The sequence below is a fragment of the Galeopterus variegatus genome, unplaced genomic scaffold, assembly GCF_000696425.1.
Source record: "Galeopterus variegatus unplaced genomic scaffold, G_variegatus-3.0.2 Scaffold9880, whole genome shotgun sequence".
NCBI classification, from domain to species: Eukaryota; Metazoa; Chordata; class Mammalia; order Dermoptera; family Cynocephalidae; genus Galeopterus; species Galeopterus variegatus.
The window spans coordinates 1-18,667 of NW_007735991.1; the positions used below are offsets into that span (position 1 = coordinate 1).

At 47.0% G+C, this 18,667-nt stretch overlaps 1 protein-coding gene across 1 annotated transcript; it reads right to left on the reverse strand.

Moving 5' to 3' along the window:
• Positions 1 to 85: 85 nt before the first annotated feature.
• Positions 86 to 7,802, reverse strand: LOC103609639 (serpin A9-like). The gene is made up of 3 exons (XM_008593939.1): positions 7,172 to 7,802; positions 2,174 to 2,328; positions 86 to 289 (listed from the first exon to the last, which is right to left on the reverse strand). Exons 1-3 carry the CDS (start codon positions 7,800 to 7,802, stop codon positions 86 to 88), a joined length of 990 nt encoding a protein of 329 aa, XP_008592161.1.
• Between the last annotated feature and the right edge of the window lie 10,865 nt (positions 7,803 to 18,667).

The following is an 18,667-nucleotide window of genomic DNA, read 5'->3' on the forward strand; positions in this document are numbered from 1 at the left end:
AGGTGGACCCTCGGAACAGGAGAAGGCACGTGGTTTATTTCCCGTGCAGTATCAATGTACAATCAGTCAACAGGCCATTTCCCACCTAGGATTTGGTGGGATTTTCAACTTTCCCTAAGAAGAGCATAGAATCTGTGGCTTCATTTATAATCAGCATTAGAAAGGGCTTATTGAAGTATACAGTGGCATGAGGGGGGCTGTCCTTTGACCGGACTATGAGCTTGGTGGCGGTAGCTGCTACAGCCTCAGTACCCTCCTCACCGACGTCCAGCACAGCCTTGTGGGTAGCCTGCCAAGGGAAAAACAAGTGTCAGTGGTCCCCGTGGAGACATCTTTACTTCACTGAGTTTTGATGTTTTGCCTGGGAATGGCAACACCTGCCTTGAGAGGCTTCAAGATTATGTACACCAAATGCCTAGCATTAATTAGGTTTGCTCAGTAGATTGCAGCTGGTGGCGGTTACTAGTCCATCAGCTCTTGCACATGGAGTCTAATGGCTTCAAACACAGACCAGGGAGATCTGGGTTTGAGTCTCAGTTCTGCCGCTTATTGCTGCAAAAGTCATTTAGATGCTGTGTGCTTCAGTTTCCAAATCTACAAAAGGTGGTAATAATTGCATGTATCCCACAAGGGTATAGTGTGAATTAGAGGAGGTCACACAGAACACTTGCTTGCAAAAGCAATTGCTACAGTTGTTGAACAGTGGACGTGAGTTGCTATTACTGAAGGAAGGATCCTTTCCTTGTCTCCTAGGGAAGAGATTCTTAATCTGAGGTTCATGCACTTCTAAGCTTCAGGGAGGCTGTAAACTCCCTGTGATTAAAGGCAGTATTTTTCATCGGTGCACATGAGCATTTTCCTTGGGAAAAGGTCCACTATGCTCCTCGTATTCCAATGGGACCTCTTGGCATCCTTTCCTGGAAACCAATGAGGAAGTTCCCCTTCAGTCACCCCAGAACCAATTCTGACCATTATAACCCATGATCAAAATAAAATTTTAAGCCAGGGATCAGGAACCCACAGGAAAGCCCAACGAGGTGAGGAACCCTCCTGTAAGAGCGGGGAAGCACCAGTGACCTAGAGGCTACCGTCTGGCCATCGCTGCTGTGTAGGGGTTTGGGTTTACTGTTGCCATGTGGGAATCGGTCTTGGTGATTTGTTTCAAGGATCAGAAATCCAGATTTTTAGATCCAATATATTGTTTTAAAAGTCATCTCTCTCTTTCTCATTTTTTAAACACTACAAGCCAAAGAACACATCTACGTGGTTCAAATGGCTTATAAGCAGCCACATTATGATGTTTGTGCGAGAACCTAAACTTTAGGGAGGAAGGAAGTGAGGTCGAATGCCAGGGGGCACCTGCTCGTCCTCAGCAGGTTGGGGCAGCAACGTTGCCTGTAGAGGGCAGGCTAGATTCTCAAAGAACTGTAGTTGGGCCTTCGGAACGTTTGTGTGAAGAGGTTAAAGAGTGCCTGTGCAGCAGAGGGATGATGGCCGGGAAGCCACAGGCCTGGCAGCCTCAAGATTTGCGTCTTCTGGGGCCGGCCCGTGGCTCACTTGGGAGAGTGTGGTGCTGATAACACCAAGGCCATGGGTTCGGATGCCTATGTAGGGATGGCTGGTTAGCTCACTTGGGAGAGCCTGGTGCTGACAACACAAAGTCAAGGGTTTAAGATCCCCTTACCGGTCATCTTTAAAAAAAAAAAAAAAAAAATGTAGAGGGCAGGCTAGATTCTCAAAGAACTGTAGTTGGGCCTTCAGAACGTTTGTGTGAAGAGGTTAAAGAGTGCCTGTGCAGCAGAGGGATGATGGCCGGGAAGCCACAGGCCTGGCAGCCTCAAGATTTGCGTCTTCTGGGGCCGGCCCGTGGCTCACTTGGGAGAGTGTGGTGCTGATAACACCAAGGCCATGGGTTCGGATGCCTATGTAGGGATGGCTGGTTAGCTCACTTGGGAGAGCGTGGTGCTGACAACACCAAGTCAAGGGTTAAGATCCCCTTACTGGTCATCTTTAAAAAAAAAAAAAGAAGAAGATTTGGGTCTTCTGGCCACAGACAAACCACTTCACCTGCCTGGCCTCTGTTCCTTATCAATGAAATGAGAGTGCTTGGTTAGCTAATCTCTATAGCTGCTTCCAGCTCAGGATTTCTTGCAAATATTCTCAATCAACTCACTTTGGAAACCTGCAGGAAGTCTCTCTTTGTAATTCCAGAAAAATCAGCGTTTTGATCAAAGGCATTGCGGATGCCCAACTTTGGGAGGATGGTTTCCAGGTCATAGGAGGCAGAAATGGAAAACTTGGGGATGAACACCTCTATCCACCTGTAGAGAAGGGGAAAATAAAAAAGATGAGGTTACAAGCCCTTGCTGTGTCTGTCTCTGCTTCTAGGTGGCATTTCAGGAGACTTTGTTCTTCCTCCAGACAGTGCTGGTTGCTGCTAAAAAGGTCAATACAACCCAGGCAAACAGCCCAGGTTGCTTTGGAAGTAGCTTCCCAGCTGAGCAAGCCCAGTGCTGAAGATATGCAGGGAGACAAATCGGCCCCCCAATTAACTAGGGTGCGGAGGTGAGGAGGTGGCCCAGCTCGTGGTGGAGACTAATGGGAGATGCCAAGTAGTGACGGAGCTCCTCTGCCACCCCCTGCTCAGAGAGCCTCCCACCAGCCCTTCCTGACACAAACCCTGATAATCCCTGAGGGAAGCAAATTCCAACAGAACTTCTTTCCGTGTTGGGAACACTCTATACCTGCACTGTCCTGTGTGGTAACAATGATTTCCCCGAACCAGGAGTAAACAGCCTGCATTTATTGAGCATTTACTATGTGTCAGACATTGTCGCAGGCACATTCAGTAACATTTTCCTCATCTTAAAGGTGGTGAGTTCAGTTTTAGTGCTTAGCCCAGAGTCATGTACCGAGTGACTTGCAGAAATGAGAGCACAAAAGGGTGGACACTTCTCTGTCCTCGTCTGACAGAGCTCTTGTGACGCCCAACACCATGGACAGCCATCTCCTCCCTGTCACTGTCGCCTGTGCTGGCCTTGGCACCTCTGTCTTCTCTTTGCTCCGTTTGCTGCTCGGTGCTCTCCGCTCCCTCCCCAGCCTCCCTCCTGCCTCCTCGTCCTCTTCCCAGATCCAGTAACAGTCCGAGAAGAGAAGAAACCTCGGGAACATTCTCCAGCTTCTCTTGATCCTTGATTTTGAATCGTTGCCAGTGCTGTTTTCTCTGCCAAAAATGCCCTTCCCAAGCTTTTATGTGTTCCTGTCCTTCCCATGCTCAGATGCCACCACCTCCTTGAAGCCTTCCCGCAAGCACAGCTGAAAATGATCTCTCGCTGCTCAGAGCTCCACAGCACTCTGCCTGCCCTCCCCTGGGGCACTGATCATTGTCCTTCTCGAATTACAATTATCCTCAATCCTATCTTTTCTCTTTTCCTAGACTATAAGGCCCTGGGAATGATACCAAAAAAATACTGATAAGAGACTGAGCATGAGACTTTGACTCCTCTGTGGTGTATCTACACAATGGAATACCGCACTGCCCTAAAAAAGAGTGCAATTTGGCCGTTTGCAGCAACACGGATGAACTTAGAGAAAATTATGTTAAGTGAAATAAGCCAGGCACAGAAAGAGAAATCCACGTCCTCACTCATAAATGGGAGCTAACAAAATTAAAAGAGAAAGAAAGAAAGAAGCAAACAAACAAAAAGAAAGAAAGAAAGGAAGAGAGAACAATCACAATAATTCATTGAAATTTCAAAAGGAGAGAACAGAACTGAGGCCAGCAGAAGTGGGAAAAGGGAGGCAGAGGGAGCTTAGTGAGAAATTGGTAAAGGGCCACAAAAAATGCTTACATTGTGTAATGCTGAATATACTAATTACCCTGACTTGAACATCACATATTGCACATAGGTACTGATATTCAACACCGTACCCCACAGATATGACCAACCAATTATTTTGGAATAAAAAAAAAATTAGAAAAAAGACTTTGATATTCCTTTTTATCTTATAGTTAATATCCTTTATAATAATAATTATATCCTCCATAATAATTATAGGACTAAGAATAATATTACTCTTAGGTAATATTTATTGAGTACTTGCTATCACTTAGGCATTCTATTAAGGGTTTTATAGATAATAATTTATTTTATCTTTGCAACAACCAGTAGATTCAGTAATATTATTATCCTTATTTCATCAGTAAGCACTGATGCTTTATTTCTTTGTTTGCTTTTATGGAATCATTCCATGGAATTCAATATCAGAGTGGCTTCTAGAGCAAGTTCTGCTAGCACATAACAGCTACCATGACATAATAGCTCTGCAGAGACATAATACCTACATGACCATGGGCAATTCACTTGCCCTCTTGGATCCTCTATTTCCTTATCTGTGAAAGGGGGATGTGGGTGGGAACCATCCAACCCGCTGGGGGCCCAGAGAGAACAGAAAACAGAAAAAAAAAAGTGAATTGCTCTCTCTCTCTTCTGGGGCTGGGATACACTCTTCTCTCCTGTCTTGTGGACATCAGAGCTTGAGACTTTTCAGCTTTTGGGTTCCAGGACTAACACCAAAGACACCATCAACCTCCCTGGTTCTGAGGCTTTGGACTTGGACTGAGCCACGCTACCAGCATCCGGTGTAGACGGCCCATGGCAGGACTTCTCTTCACAATCGTGTGAGCTAATCCCCCCCCAAAATCCCCTCTCATATATATAACATATCCTGTTGATTCTGTCTCTCTGGAACCCTGACTGATACAGAGCTCAACCAATGCAAAACTATTTTCCCCAAAGGGCATGTGCCAAAAACAGTTACAGGCGGTGACAAATTTTGCAGCTGTCTGAGGCATTGGTAAATAGTTGGGGCAAAAGTATACTAACCAAAATGCTTACGAGGATCAACTGGGGGGAAGTGGCTTTAGAGGAAAGACACAGAGCTCTCTGACAGCCCATTAAGACACAAATTCAAGGGTGAGTACATTTTTATAGTGTGGAAATGTAGACAAGCCAGTGTAACCGTCATTCATATCTCATGTATATTTGTTTAGAACTTTACAGTTTTTTGTGGTGTGGTGGTATTTTCAAAAAATGAGATTAAGGACCTCCATGGTCATTTAAAAAACACATGGCCCAACTCTATGCTGTCTACAGAGCAGACAGCAGGCACAAGATGCTCAGTGTTGGTGGTCATTAGGGAAATGCATATCAAAACCTTAGCGAGATGCCATTCACATCTACTATGGCTGTAACAAAACACAGATAATCACAAAGTGTTGGCAAGTATGTGGAGAAATTGGAACCCTTATAAAATGCTGGTGAGAATGCACAATGGTGCAGCCTTTGTGGAAAACAGTTTCCAGTTTCTAAAAAATTAAACAGAATCACCTTTATTACCCAGCAATTTCACTCCTAGGGGTATATCCAAGAGAATTAAAAACATGGTCACACAAAAGACTTGTACACTAATGTTCCTAACAAAATTATTCATAATAGCCAAAAAGTAGAAATAGCCCAAACGTTCACAAACTGATGACTGCATACACAAAGTGTGGCATATACATATAATGGAATACCGTCCAGCCATAAAAAGAAATTAAGTACTGACGCATGCTACACAACGTGGATGAACCTCAGAAACATTATGGTGAGTGAAAGAAGCCAGACACAAAAGACTTGGAATGATATGGCCTGGAATCATGCTGTATTATTTCATGAACACAAAATGTCCAGAATAGACAAATCTATAGAGACAGAAAGTAGATTACTAGTTGCCAGAGGGGGAGAGCAGGGATAAATAAAGGGTGACTGCTAATGGGTGTGGGGTTTCTTTTTGAGGTGATAAAAACATTCTGGAATTACATAATGGTGATAGTTGCATAAGCTTATGAATGTGCTAAAACCCAAAAACCACTGAACTGTACATTTTAAGATAGTGCATTTCATGGTATGTGAATTATATTTCAATAAAACTAGAATTAAGTGAAATCAAACAACACATATAATGTACAGGTTACTTAATAAAGGCTCAGTTTTCTTTCCTTCTCGTCCACCTTTGCAGGATGGATGGATACATGGGTGCACAGCTTGGTTGATGGGTGGATGTGCAGGTAAATAGGTGGATGGAGGGTGGGTGAATAGGCTGATAGATAGTTGGCTGGCTGAGTGGATGGATAGATGGATGGATGAATGAACTGGTGGGTGGATAATAAGTGGACAGATGGATGGAGGAAGGAAGAAAGAAAGGGGAGGAGATATGGGGAAGGAAGGGAGAGATGATACAGTAACACCCATGGTAACTCTGCCTGGAGGGTCCCGGCATTTTAGCCTCAAGCACAGCCCTATGAAGTTGGTTTTGAGAAAGAAAGGGGAGGAGATATGGGGAAGGAAGGGAGAGATGATACAGTAACACCCATAGTAACTCTGCCTGGAGGGTCCCGGCATTTTAGCCTCAAGCACAGCCCTATGAAGTTGGTTTTATCTTCCATTCGTCCATCTAGTGAGCAAAAAGACTGGCACAGACCAGGTGCTCAGTTCATGGTAGATCTTTTAAAGCAACATGCTGAGGATCATGGAGCAAGGGAGGGGCAGAGGTGGGGTTCAAACCCTCCTGACTTCAAAGCTGATATTCTTTCTACTGCAACACAGTGTCTTTGTAAACTGTAAAGCTCTAGATAGATGTACAGGGAAGGTGAACGACAGTTATATCAGCTTGTCTACATTTCCACACCTACGAAAGTGTCCTCACCCTTGGATTTGTGTCTTAAACTGGGCTGTCAGAGAGCTCTGTGTCCCTCTAAAACCTTCAGGGGGCAGTGGGGCTGCTGGTGGTGGCAAGAGATGAGATCCTTTCTCCCAAGCTATTTCCAGAAGATTTTTCCTATGGGCTTCCCACTGAGTCCAGTGTCAGCCCCAGAGGACACCTAATCAGTCTATCCAAAGATAGCTGAATGAGCCCCTATCGTAATAGATAACTGAAGCTAGGACAGGGAACGGGAGATATCCAGGGTCGTGCAGTCAGCTAGTTGCAAAACTAACTAGATCTTAGGCCCTCTCATTCCCCACCCTGCTATCTAGGGTTTGTCTACCTTGCATATTTGACTAAGCAAAAACAAAACAAACAAACAAACAAACAGAACAAAGTCAAAGCCAACCTCTCAGATCCTTACCTTTAAAGAAAATGTGGTTCACCAGGACCATGGCTGTCAGAGGGTCAAGGCCTTGGATTATGTCCACAACCTTCCCATTGGTTTCCTTCTTCACGTAGCTGTTGATCCTCTCCTGGGCACCGGAGGTGTTGGAGAAATCTGTAGAAAAGACTTCCGACGAATACAGCCTCTTGGCGTTGTCCAGGAAATCTGCTTGCAGCTGCAGCTCCTTTTTGATGAAGAGGACGCTTCCCAACTTCAAGCCCAGGTCTTTGCTGGGGACATTCAGCAAGTGGAGCAGGTGCTGGAAGCCCTGGTGGATGGCAGACTCTGGCACATGTGTGAGGTTGAATCCCAGGCCCTGGAGGATCTGGGTCTTGGTGGCTGAGTGGGCCCCAAGGGAGAGCATAGCCAGGGAAGCAGAGACACTCACGGGGGAGAAGAAGACGTTCTGACTCGGGGTCTCCAAAACCAGTCTCCGGTACAGGCGGAAGGCGAAGTAGGTGTTGCTGGAGGACAGTGGGGAGGTGCAGGTGCTCTTCGTGGAGGAAGAGTGTGAGGACCCTCTGCTGGGGGCATTGGATGGGGGTGCACAACGGGTGGAAGCCCAGAGGCCAACAACGAAGAGAACTCGATAGAAGGAAGATGCCATTTTGGAACAAAATAAGTCTGCAAGAGAGAAAAGAACACTTGGGGGAGGTCCCTGAATCAGAGACCCTTCAACACCCCCTGCCATTAGCAACAGAATGAGGACAAATGGAAGTTAGCAGAGTGAGTCCTTTCCCTTGGTCACAGGGTTTGTCCAGGATTCAAAGTCCAGCCTCAAATTCCAAGTCCCTTGCTCTTTGCAGTTTCTGCTTCATAGGCTTAATTTTTAAGAATCAAGAAAGTGAAACCAGATCGCAAAGTCCCAATCTTAGCAGCCAGAAGTGACCTGTCACCCTGCGGGGAGCCCTCCACATTTTCTTTATCCTTTTTGTGTCTGATTGTTTTCTCACCCTGGATGCCCATCCCCAGCCACAGGCACTTACTGGTGTGTTCACGTCTCCCAAAAAGTGGAAACCCAGAGGTGCCCTGGAACTGTGGTCCTCCATGTACCCTGAGCACTGGTGGCCTGTTCCTGATGAGATGCTAGCTCCAGTCACGACTATCTTCCGTTCCCCCACAACCCCCGAGTCTCATCTAGCAAGACTTTGGCACCAGGGGGATTTCAGATTAAATGACCCAATGCACTTGGAAACTCCAGTAGTTTTAGAGGAGGACAGGGTTGGGCTTGCATTCAACTCTGACATTCCTGGTGGCCAAGCAACCTCTCTGGACTTCAATTCTCTTCTTCACCTTTGTAAAACAGGGATAATTACTCATGGAGTTACTCAGAGAATTGGGTGTGATAAGGTACGTAAAGGCAGCATGGGACCCAGCACATGGTAAGTGCTTGATAAATTACTTCTATCGTTGTTTTGTTGTTATTGAATTCAATGACAATTTGATTTGGGGCAGTTCTGTCAAGTCATGTCTGGAGCCTCTCCAGCCCTGCCTACAGCACCTTCACCTGTTCAGTTCCTGAACCACCTTTATGCCATCAGGAAGACCTCATTCGCTTTAAGACACCTTTACAGAGGAGCTCCAACCTGTGGGTTGACCTGGAGGTACAACTGTAAGTGGCCACTTTGTAAAAGGAAGATGAATGAATCTAATGCAAGGCAGGGTGGGATTTGTGCTACACCTGACGGAAAAGCAAAGCAAGACACATGCTCCAGTGGATCACGTCCGTCTGAGGCTTTTCTTCAACACCCCTTTCCCAGTTTTATAATTTCTTCCCTATGACCTGGATGTCTTTCACTCTCTCACCCTTTTCACAACCCAGTGCCTTTGTAACTCTTGCCCTCCATCAAATTTTGCTCTCTGCTCTTTTATACTAAAGTGTGAATGGCTGCCACCCATTTTTCTCCCAGGGGCACCTGCCTTAAGTTTCACTTCCAATTGAAAAGGAAAGTCTTTTCCCGCTATAGCAGAAATTCAGCCAATAAGTGAAACAATTATTTCACCAGAAGTGGAGAAGGGAAAAGGCAAGGAGCTCTTTGCACAGAACCACAGAAATACTGGCACAGAGTCACTTGTCAGTGTCAGACCAGGCCTAATGTGATAGCCACTTTTCTTACAATCTCTTTGTGGAAACAAAATTTATGTAAATTGAATCGTATTTTATCATACCAGACATGATTAAAACTTAGAAGGAACTATATGAAGAATATTTTTGCTGAATGAGTAATTCTTTTGCAAAACTGCTAATTTTTCTCCATTTCTATTTCTCTGATTGGGCAATTTTTGTGTTTGTTTGTTTGACTGAAGTGGCGTTTTTTCTCTAAGCTACACTCACATGTATCCATCCAGCTCCTGCACTCTTTATTAACAGGTTCTAAACTGACCTCTTAAGCTGTCCTCCACCCTGAGCTGCTCCAGCCTCTCTTTCTCAAAGGAGGCCATATCACCTGTGTGAAGTGGCGTTTTTTCTCTAAGCTACACTCACATGTATCCATCCAGCTCCTGCACTCTTTATTAACAGGTTCTAAACTGACCTCTTATGCTGTCCTCCACCCTGAGCTGCTCCAGCCTCTCTTTCTCAAAGGAGGCCATATCACCTGTGTCGTCATCCCAGTCCAGAAACTGACCATCACGCTTCGGTCAAGCACCCTTCAGTCACCCTCCTTCCCCACATCCAGGGCATGGCCGATTGTTCTCCCTGCTTGAAACACCTCAAGGCCCACCTTCGCTCCATGCCCCTGCCCCTCGCTCGCTCCAAACCCTCCTCATCACCTACCTCCCTGGACAATCCCGAAGCCTTCTGGACTTGTCTCCCTCTCTCTGGTTGTGTTTTCTCAAATTGATTTTTCTCAAGAAACTCCACCAATCTTCATGCACAGAGGTCAACTCCTGGGGGACGAAGGTGAAACTCTTTGAATGGCACACGGCCTCTGAGAGTCCTCCCCTTCCCCCTCTTCAGCCGCGCTGTCTGCCAGTACATCCGTCTGTGGTCTGCACACCTGTCACCAATAGCAAATGCTCAGGGTCGCCTCTCTCCCTGTCCTCCCACTGCCCCACCTGCACATGCCTCTTCTGGATGCCCCTCGTCTTGCTCATGGGAAAGCCCTTCTTTCTGACTCTTGAAAACTCTGCTTAGCTGTCACCTGTTCTTCCTGACCCCCTTCCCTGTTGTGACTTCATCATTCTCTCCTGTCTCTCTTCTCCTACTTCTGAACTTGACTCTACATCTAACACTGGATGGATGATCACGGGCTACATGCATGTCTGTCTGTAACCTGTAGGTTCTTTGAGTGTGTAATCCGTGCACTCAGCACATTGGGTCTGTCCTGCACACTTATGCAGGCACTATGTGAGGTGTTGGGGCTACAGTGGAGGACAGATAGGCAGATTCCTGGCCCTCGTGTCACTTATTGGAAAGACAGGCCATTAGCAAATACCACTGGGTATGAGAAGCATTGCAATGGGCAAGTACAGGCTTTGGGCACCCCTATCGCTTGAGAAGAAAGGCCTCCAGAGGAAGTGGCAGCCGATTGAGACTTGAAAACTGTCAGCCAGGTGAGGGGAAAAGCTGAGAAGAGAGGTTTAGGCCTGTGCGAGGCCTCAGAGGTCAACAAGAGCAAGGCGGGCTGGAGGAACAGGAAAGGTCTGTGAAGCAGCCTCAGCACCAGGGGCCGGCGGGGAGGGCTGGGGCGTGGTGCCCGGCGGGCTGCAGGCCTGGGAGGCCACGTGCAGGGACGTGCAGACTTGGTTCTGGGCCAGGGCCCACTGGGGGCTGATGCAGAGGAGCCTTGGTCAGGAGGGGATTTTCAAGGATTATTCTGGTAACTGCCTGCAGTTTTCACGGCTCTGCACACCTGCCTCCTGTCCCCCGCCCTCCTCCCACCAGCACGGCGTAGGGGCCCCGCAGACCCTGGGTGCTCTGCCCAGAGATGGAAGAAGGGCATTTCCACCAGTCTCTGAACCAGGGTGCAAGGGAATGGAGGGGCAAGGCCCCCGGGGAATTGTGGAGCTGCACCCCGCGTTCCTCCTCTCTGATGAGCCCTGTGACAGGCCAGGGTGTGCTGCACTTGCTGGGGGGTCTGCAGCACCTCTGGCCTCAGTGGTGAGGTAACAGCACTGGAATTCATTGTCAATCAGAAGTCAGAGTGTGAGCAGGATCATCTGTTCAGCCGACAGCCTCAGAGCAGCACATCATGTTTAAAGAAGGGCAGCCTTGTGCAGCCATCTTTGCACGGCTTCACCTCCTCAAGCCACTTTGTCCCCCTTCTGTAAGAGGGCGGCTCTGAGGAAAGGTAAGACAATGTACCCAAGACACCCAGCACAGCATCTGGCCCACGGTGGCCAGGAGAGCAAAGCTGCTTCTCTTTTGTGGCTCTTATGATTTTGCATTCTTCACTTGGAAGCAGGGCAAAGGGACAGGCTTGTCCCTGGCTCTTCATGACCCTGCAAGAGGGAGTCAGGCTGAAGGAAGGGAACGTTAGCTTTATAGAGAGGAGGGGGATTGCTGCCAGGCACCGGGATGCCACAGAACACCAGGCTGTCTACCAGGGCCTGTGCCCCTCTCTGGGGAGGCTTGGGGTGTGGTGGGGAGCTCTCAGGGGACACCTACTGACATCCGGTTGTGCCCCCCAGAGACTCCACATCACCAACAGCAGATGTGGCCTGCTAGGGGATGTCTGACTCCCAGTCACAAATTTTGCTCCTTCTGGGCCTGCTCTGAGTAAGGACAGCTGAACCACTAGTCACATAGGGAGTCGGCTCGTAAGTGTCCTGCTTTGTCAATGGCCCTGGCCTCCATGTGACCTCAGGCAAGTTGCTGCCTCTCACAGGACCTCACGTGGAGGTGGACTCAAGAGACCCCCTTCCTTTAGAGTCTGGGGCTCTATGGCCACGGGCCTCAGGGAAAACCCCAGCCAAAGCTCATTCATTTGGCTCTTGAAATCCAACCTCTTCCACACTTGGCCTCTCCCGACCCCAAACTCCTGTCCTCCTGTGGCCGCCCCTTCGCTCTTCCAGTGCTGTGAAGGTCTTTGACACTCTCCCTGCTGTGGCCTGCCACTGGGGCTCTGCCCATTGGGATGACACAGACACTCTGTCCTCCAAGGGCCCCTCCCCCAGCTCCCACGCCTGCACCCCACCTTCCACTGTCTCCCACACTTCTCCAGGCTCCATCCTCATCTGCACTTTGGACTGGGTGAACTTGCTAGATGCAAACGAGGGTGTGTCACTCACCTCCCAGATTCTTCAATGGCTTCCCACTGAGCTCAGGAGAGATGCCCAAGCTCCTGGCATTCAAGATCTTTCTCCAGTGTGCCCTGACTTACCTCCCCAGCCTCATTTTCAAGCACCCACCTGTTCACTTTCCCCCAGTCCCCTCCCTCCCCCTGCCTCTTTATCCAGCTTGGATGTCAAAGGGCTTCTCCTTCCAATACTCTTCATCCTGGGGCCTTTGTCTTTGTGACATGCCCTCTGGCAAGACTTCAAACCGGGTAGAAGCCAGCTATTTGCTCCTTCTTTGCCAAGCACTGCTGAGGAAGGTGTCTCGGGAAGGAAGTTGGGTCCACAGTGAATTCCATGTTGCCAGCCTTTATCTGTCTGGCAACATATGACTGATCAGCTCACTCCCCCAGTGACTGTAGGGAATACCCCAACCTTTCTCCCATGTCCTTAAAATAAATGCCCACCCTGCCATATATGCGTGTGTACCCACATGCACGTGTGCACACACACACACACACACCCTCACTCTCAGTAGACAATCTTGCCTCCTACCTTATGTAAAGAAAGAACCTCAGAAAAGGAACTGCTTCAACCTCTTCCAAAAAACGTTATCCCTGCTTTCCTGGGCTCCCCTCCCGTCCCCCACTTGTCCACTCCACCAGCACAACAGCGGAGCTGCCCCTCCTTCTAAGGCCAATCCTCCTCCCTGAACCTTGGGAAGTGTCCCTTCTCACCATCTCAGGACCCTTCCACCTCCCTCTTCTACACTTAAACACCCTCTCAAATGGATCCTCACCATTGGCTTTTTTAAAAGTTTGAGTCTTACCCATTAAGACAAACAGACCAACACCACCACAACAATAAAAACCCTCCTCTCACCCTCTCATTCCCTCTGGCTGCTCCTATCTCCTTCTTCCTCCTGCCACTGAGGCCCCAGTCCTCCAGAGCTCCGTGTTCATGGCCTCCCGGCCTCACCTCCTGCTCACTCCCTGGCCCACTCCAGCCTTGCTGCTGTGTCTACAGAAACTTGACCCAGATGTTGCTAAAAGCCAGTGAACGTGTCTATGTTCTCATCTTGCTGGACTTCTCAGGAGCATTTGACACTGAGGATCACACTTGGTTCTGACCCAGCCCTTCCCCGGGGCTCTGTGACACCACGTCCTCCTGGTTTCCCCACCTCTGTGTTCCTATCCTTGCTCACCTCTGCTGGCTTCTCTTCTCTGCCAGTCCTCCTGCTGGCGAGCCTCGGCCATCAATCACTCGGTCATAGCTCTGCCCTCACCCTAATCCCTCCTCTCCCTCCAGCTGGTCTCATGCTGTGACATAAGAGAGGCAAAGACATTATATTTAATCTCCACCCAGTCCTTTCCTTTGAACTCTGTATATCTAACTGCCTACTTGATATCTCCTCCTGATGTTGCAAATAAACCTCAGGTGCACTGTGACCCAAACCGAACTCTGACTTTTTCCGAAACACCATCTGCCATCAACAGTCACAACCGAAACCTTTTCTCAAGCTTTCCCTCAACGGTGCCACCACTCTCCTGGTTATTAAAGCCTGAGCCAGCCTGGCTCCTCCTCCTTCTGCATTCCTCATGTCAACCCATCGCCAGTCTTGTCAACTTTATCTCCTGAATATTCCTCCAATCCATGCATTTTCCTCTGCCTCCCCCAACAGCAGGCTAGTTGTGCTCTGGTCGCCTCTTGCCTGGACTACAGCCAAAGCCTCCCATCAGGTCTCTCTGGGAATCCTGTCCTGCTCCTCCAGCTCGCTCTGCACACGGTAGCCAGGATACTCACTCTGCACACGGTAGCCAGGATACTCACTCTGCACACGGTCGCCAGGATGGTCTTTTAAAACTCAAACCTGACCATGTCACTTACCTATTTTAAAATGTTCTGATAGTCTTCCATTTTCCAGAGTGAGTATTGAAATCTTTAATTCAACTCACATAGCCTGGGCTCTTCCAGTGCCTCTAACTTCATCATACAGCACAAAGTCCCTTGCTCTTTACTTCCATCAGGACGTTTGGCCCATTTTCATGATACTCACCTGGGATATTTGTTGTCCCTACTCCTGAAATATCCTTCCTGCTCTCTTCACCCAACTTTCCCACTAATTAGTCCCTACTCATTGTTTAGGTCCTAGCTCATGTCATTTACTCAAGGAAATTCTCTTTGGCCACCCATATAAGGAAAATTCCTCCTATTAAATGTTTTTATAGTACCATCAACCACTTAGTAAAACACACTGCTGTCATATGTTTACTTTTATTTGTGTGACTGAACAATCCGTGAATAAGGGATCTTGTCTACCCTGTTCTCCTTGCACGCCCACTGTTTGGCCAACACTGAGCTCAGTAAATGCTTGTTGAATGAATGAATGAATGAATTAAAATAAAATTAAAAACAGTTTACCTCTGAGGGGTGATACTGACTAGAAAGAGGCTCTTTTAGGGTGATAAAGAGTTCTGTATGTTAATTAAGGTGAAGTTACACAGACATATACACATGTAATGTCTGAGTTAGCTCACACTTTTGGCCAAGAAAAAGTAAATGATATTGTGTAAAGAGTTGCACACAGATAGAAAGCTGGACAAAATATAAAAAACAATTGAGACACTGGACAAATATATTTTTAAAATTTGACTTTAAACAATGGGCAGAGAAGGGAAATAAGGTAAGCCCTATGATTGGCCCAACTTTCTGCCTAAAGGCACTTTCTGGACACAGGGAGGAAAACCCAAGCACAGTAGGTTTGTTAAACCCAGAAAATGGACATTGGAATTTGAGAAAGCTGAGGAAACTACAATTTGTGCAGCAAGGCACTAGAGAGATCTTCAAAAAGGTACCTAGGGGTCTCCTTAAGTCCAAAGCTAAGTGCTAAATTCTGCATGCATATAGTGAAATTCCACACTGGTCAAAAGCATGCATGTGACCCTCCCCCCCCAAAAAAAAACAAAAAACAAAGAGCTACTGCTACTGTGAAGATGTAAGCAGAATAATGACAAAAGCTCACAAAACATGGGGAGATGCTCAGGTATGACCATTCAGAGTGAAGAGACCTGGGGCATTCAGTAGAGGCTCAAAAGTGTCACTTCTTGGCAGTAGGGTTAAACTAACTTTGATTTAAAGCTACACTAGACCTACCCTAACAAGCTTGAAAAAAATGCCTTGACAGGATCAAGCAGATCTGCAAGTACCTTAGTTGCCAGTCAAAACAAATGCCAACTCACTGTAAGGAAGATGACAAAATCCAGACAACAAAAGTGTAATGCTACGATGTTCAGTATCCAATCAAAAATTTCTAGACATTCTAAGAAACAGGAAAATTTGAACTTTGACCAGAAGGAAAATCAAACAAAATAAACAGACCCAGACATGTCTGAGATTAAGAAATTAGCAGACAAGGACTTTAAAACAGCTGTTTAAAGTATGCTTAAATAAGAAAAATGTTAATACAGGGTGAGAAAAATCAAAAAGTCAAATTGGACTCCTAGAAATGAAACATTCCATATCTGAAATGAAAAAGTCACTGGTTAGGCTTAAGAGCAAATTTAACACTGTGGAAGAAAAGACCAGTAAGCTTGAAAACACAGCAATAGAAACTATCCAAACAGAAGATGGCAAGCTGGAAAAAAACATAAATAACAGAGCCCCAGTGACCTGTGGGACAGTAGCAGTGGTATAACATACGTGTAATTGGAGTTTTGGGGGAGGAAAAAAGAAGGGAGGAGAACATAGAAAGTTTTAAAGAAATAATGGGCAGAAATATTTTTGATGCTTTACTTTATGCAAACTATATCTAAATAAACACCAAATACAATAAAATGAAGTGAATGCTGCCCTGTCATTTCTTTCTTTCCTCTGTACGATCACACATGAGTCTCACTCTCCCCGCATCCTCGCCTAACCCACTCCTTTCCTTGCTGCCAGTTCCAGCTCAAAATCTCCCCCTCCATCCCTGGGTCGCATGGAAGGTCTGCCCCCTACCCCCATTTGCAAACACCTGGAACAAACTGCAGCGATTTACCTTCTTATGTGTCTGTCTCCCTGATTAGACAGTCTGGACCTTGTGTGGCTTCCTCTAGGGCAGGAACTATGATCAGCAAGTGATGGGGACAGAGGGAGAAGAATATAGGGGAAGGTGACGATGGAGGTGGGAGTGGGAGGGGAGTGGGAGGAATGTGGGAAACCCTGAGGGCCGGGCCCTGTTGATTTGCCCACACCCAGCTGCTACTGTAAAGGCTTACAGCTGGTGAAACACAGGGAGGGAGCCTGAAGGAGTAGGGATTTCCCAAGTCTGGTTAATTGGGTTCTTAGTACAATGAAAATTCCTAGGCCCCACGCAGAACCACTGAATCAGATTTTCCCGGGAAAGATGAGGAGACTTGATAGTCTCCTCCACCAGCCGCCCTGGCCCCAACCTCTCTCCTTGCCCCAGAGTGAAAATCCTCCACGTTATCTCCCCTTTGAGCTCCTCAGTTCCTGGGGCCTCAGGCCCACCTGGAAAGCAAAGGCCTATTTCTTCCCAAATTGATAAAAGCAGTCCTGCAGGAGCAGCAATAAATCAGGAGCAGATCCCCACGGAGCCATCCACAAGCCCATCAAGGTGGAATCTCATCCCACCCCCTCCGTGGAACCTCTCTTGCTTGTCCAGGTCTTTCTAGACACTTCCTTTCCTGATATAGGATCTCTTGCCTGCCCCACACATCTTTGTGCTCTTGCCCCATTTCTGGTTTTATGGAGATATTCATATCACTTTTTAAGTCTAGCTACATCTTTATACTTTTATATTTCAACACTTATTTTGATATTTTACCTATCTTTTCTCTTAACAGTGGAGCAGATTGGGTGCCTCAAGGCTACTTCTGCAGTGCCCTTCAGATTGTTGAGAAGCCTCCCCATCCAGGACCTGAAACCTCTTCTGATGCCACACTGCTCATTTCTCAGCCTGCTCCACGTCGTCACCTGACTTCAAGGAATCTGAGCCAAGCTGAGGGTGGCAGTGAGAAAGGGTGGATAGATGCAGACAGGGCCCCAGGCTCCGAGGAGTCTTATCTGTCTGTTCATTTGTTTTGTTTTGTTTTGTTTGGCAAGGGTTCATTATTTCAACACCCTGGGACACATGGGATTTCTGCCCTAGAAAGGACCTTCATCCTGAGTCTTTCCCCAGACTAGCCCAGGAATCTATGATTCCTCTGTTCACATCACGGTGAAGGAAACAACAACCACAAAGTTACCTGTGCTGGAAGGATGGCAGCTTTCTCAGAAGCCCACCCAGTCGACTTCTCTTCCCACCACGGATGTCTTTATAAGTCAACACTGATACGGACCAAGGCCTAGCAGGTGCTGAGTCTAAGTCGCTTCGTGTGTATTACATCATTTAAACCCTCTCCCCAAGACCCTGGGAGATGGATATTATGATTCTCACTTCACAGGGAGAAAAAACTAAGGATTGGAGCAATTGGCTTGCCTAATGTCACAAACCAAGCAAATGGCACAGCTGTAAATTTGACCTCTGCCCGTCTGACTCCTGGGCCTCCCACCGACCTCCAGCCACTTGAAGTCCCTGTCAAAGTCTTTAAGATGAAAGACCACCAAATGCAATGTGTATTTTGAAACACAAGAAAGGATATTAATTTTTAAAAATTGATGAAATCCAAATAAAGTCTGTAGTTTAGTGAATAGAAAGGTACCCACATTGGTTCCTTGGTTGTGACAAATGTCCCATAATTACAGAAAATGTTAACATTAGGAGAATCTGCTGAAATGCATATGGAAACTCTGTGTACTCTCTTCACAACTTTTCTGTAAATCTAAAATTATTCCAAAAATTAAAAGTTTATCATAAATAAGTAAATAAGGAGAAAAGAAGGCCAATCAGTGAAGCACATAAACCAGGAAAATATTTCAACCTTGACCTAAGACTCCAGGGGCTGGGGTGGTGACTCCTGAGCTGACGGACTAAACAATGTCAGGCGGTTTCTGTCCCCGGCACGGAATCACGCAGTGGTGAAGTCCTTCCTTTCCCAGGTCTCTTTCCATGTCCCTGTTCTCCTCCAGGACAAAGTCTCAGTTTGGTGCCAGCACGTCTTTACCACCAGCACAGACTTGCTAACTTTCCTTTTTTCACAGTCCTGGGGGAATTGAAGCACTAAATTGGTTTTGTTGTGTGCATTTTTATTTTCTTATTTATTTATTTATTTATTTATTTTAAAAGATGACCGGTAAGGGGATCTCAACCCTTGG

Excerpts from the sequence above, each read along its gene's own strand:
- LOC103609639 (XM_008593939.1), bottom strand. The coding sequence starts at position 7,802 with ATGGCATCTTCCTTCTATCGAGTTCTCTTCGTTGTTGGCCTCTGGGCT. Across the intron at positions 2,329-7,171 it reads GAACCACATTTTCTTTAAAG|TCTACAGGTGGATAGAGGTG; the intron begins GTAAGGATCTGA and ends ATTTTCCCCTTC. Across the intron at positions 290-2,173 it reads ACTTCCTGCAGGTTTCCAAA|GCTACCCACAAGGCTGTGCT; the intron begins GTGAGTTGATTG and ends TTCCCTTGGCAG.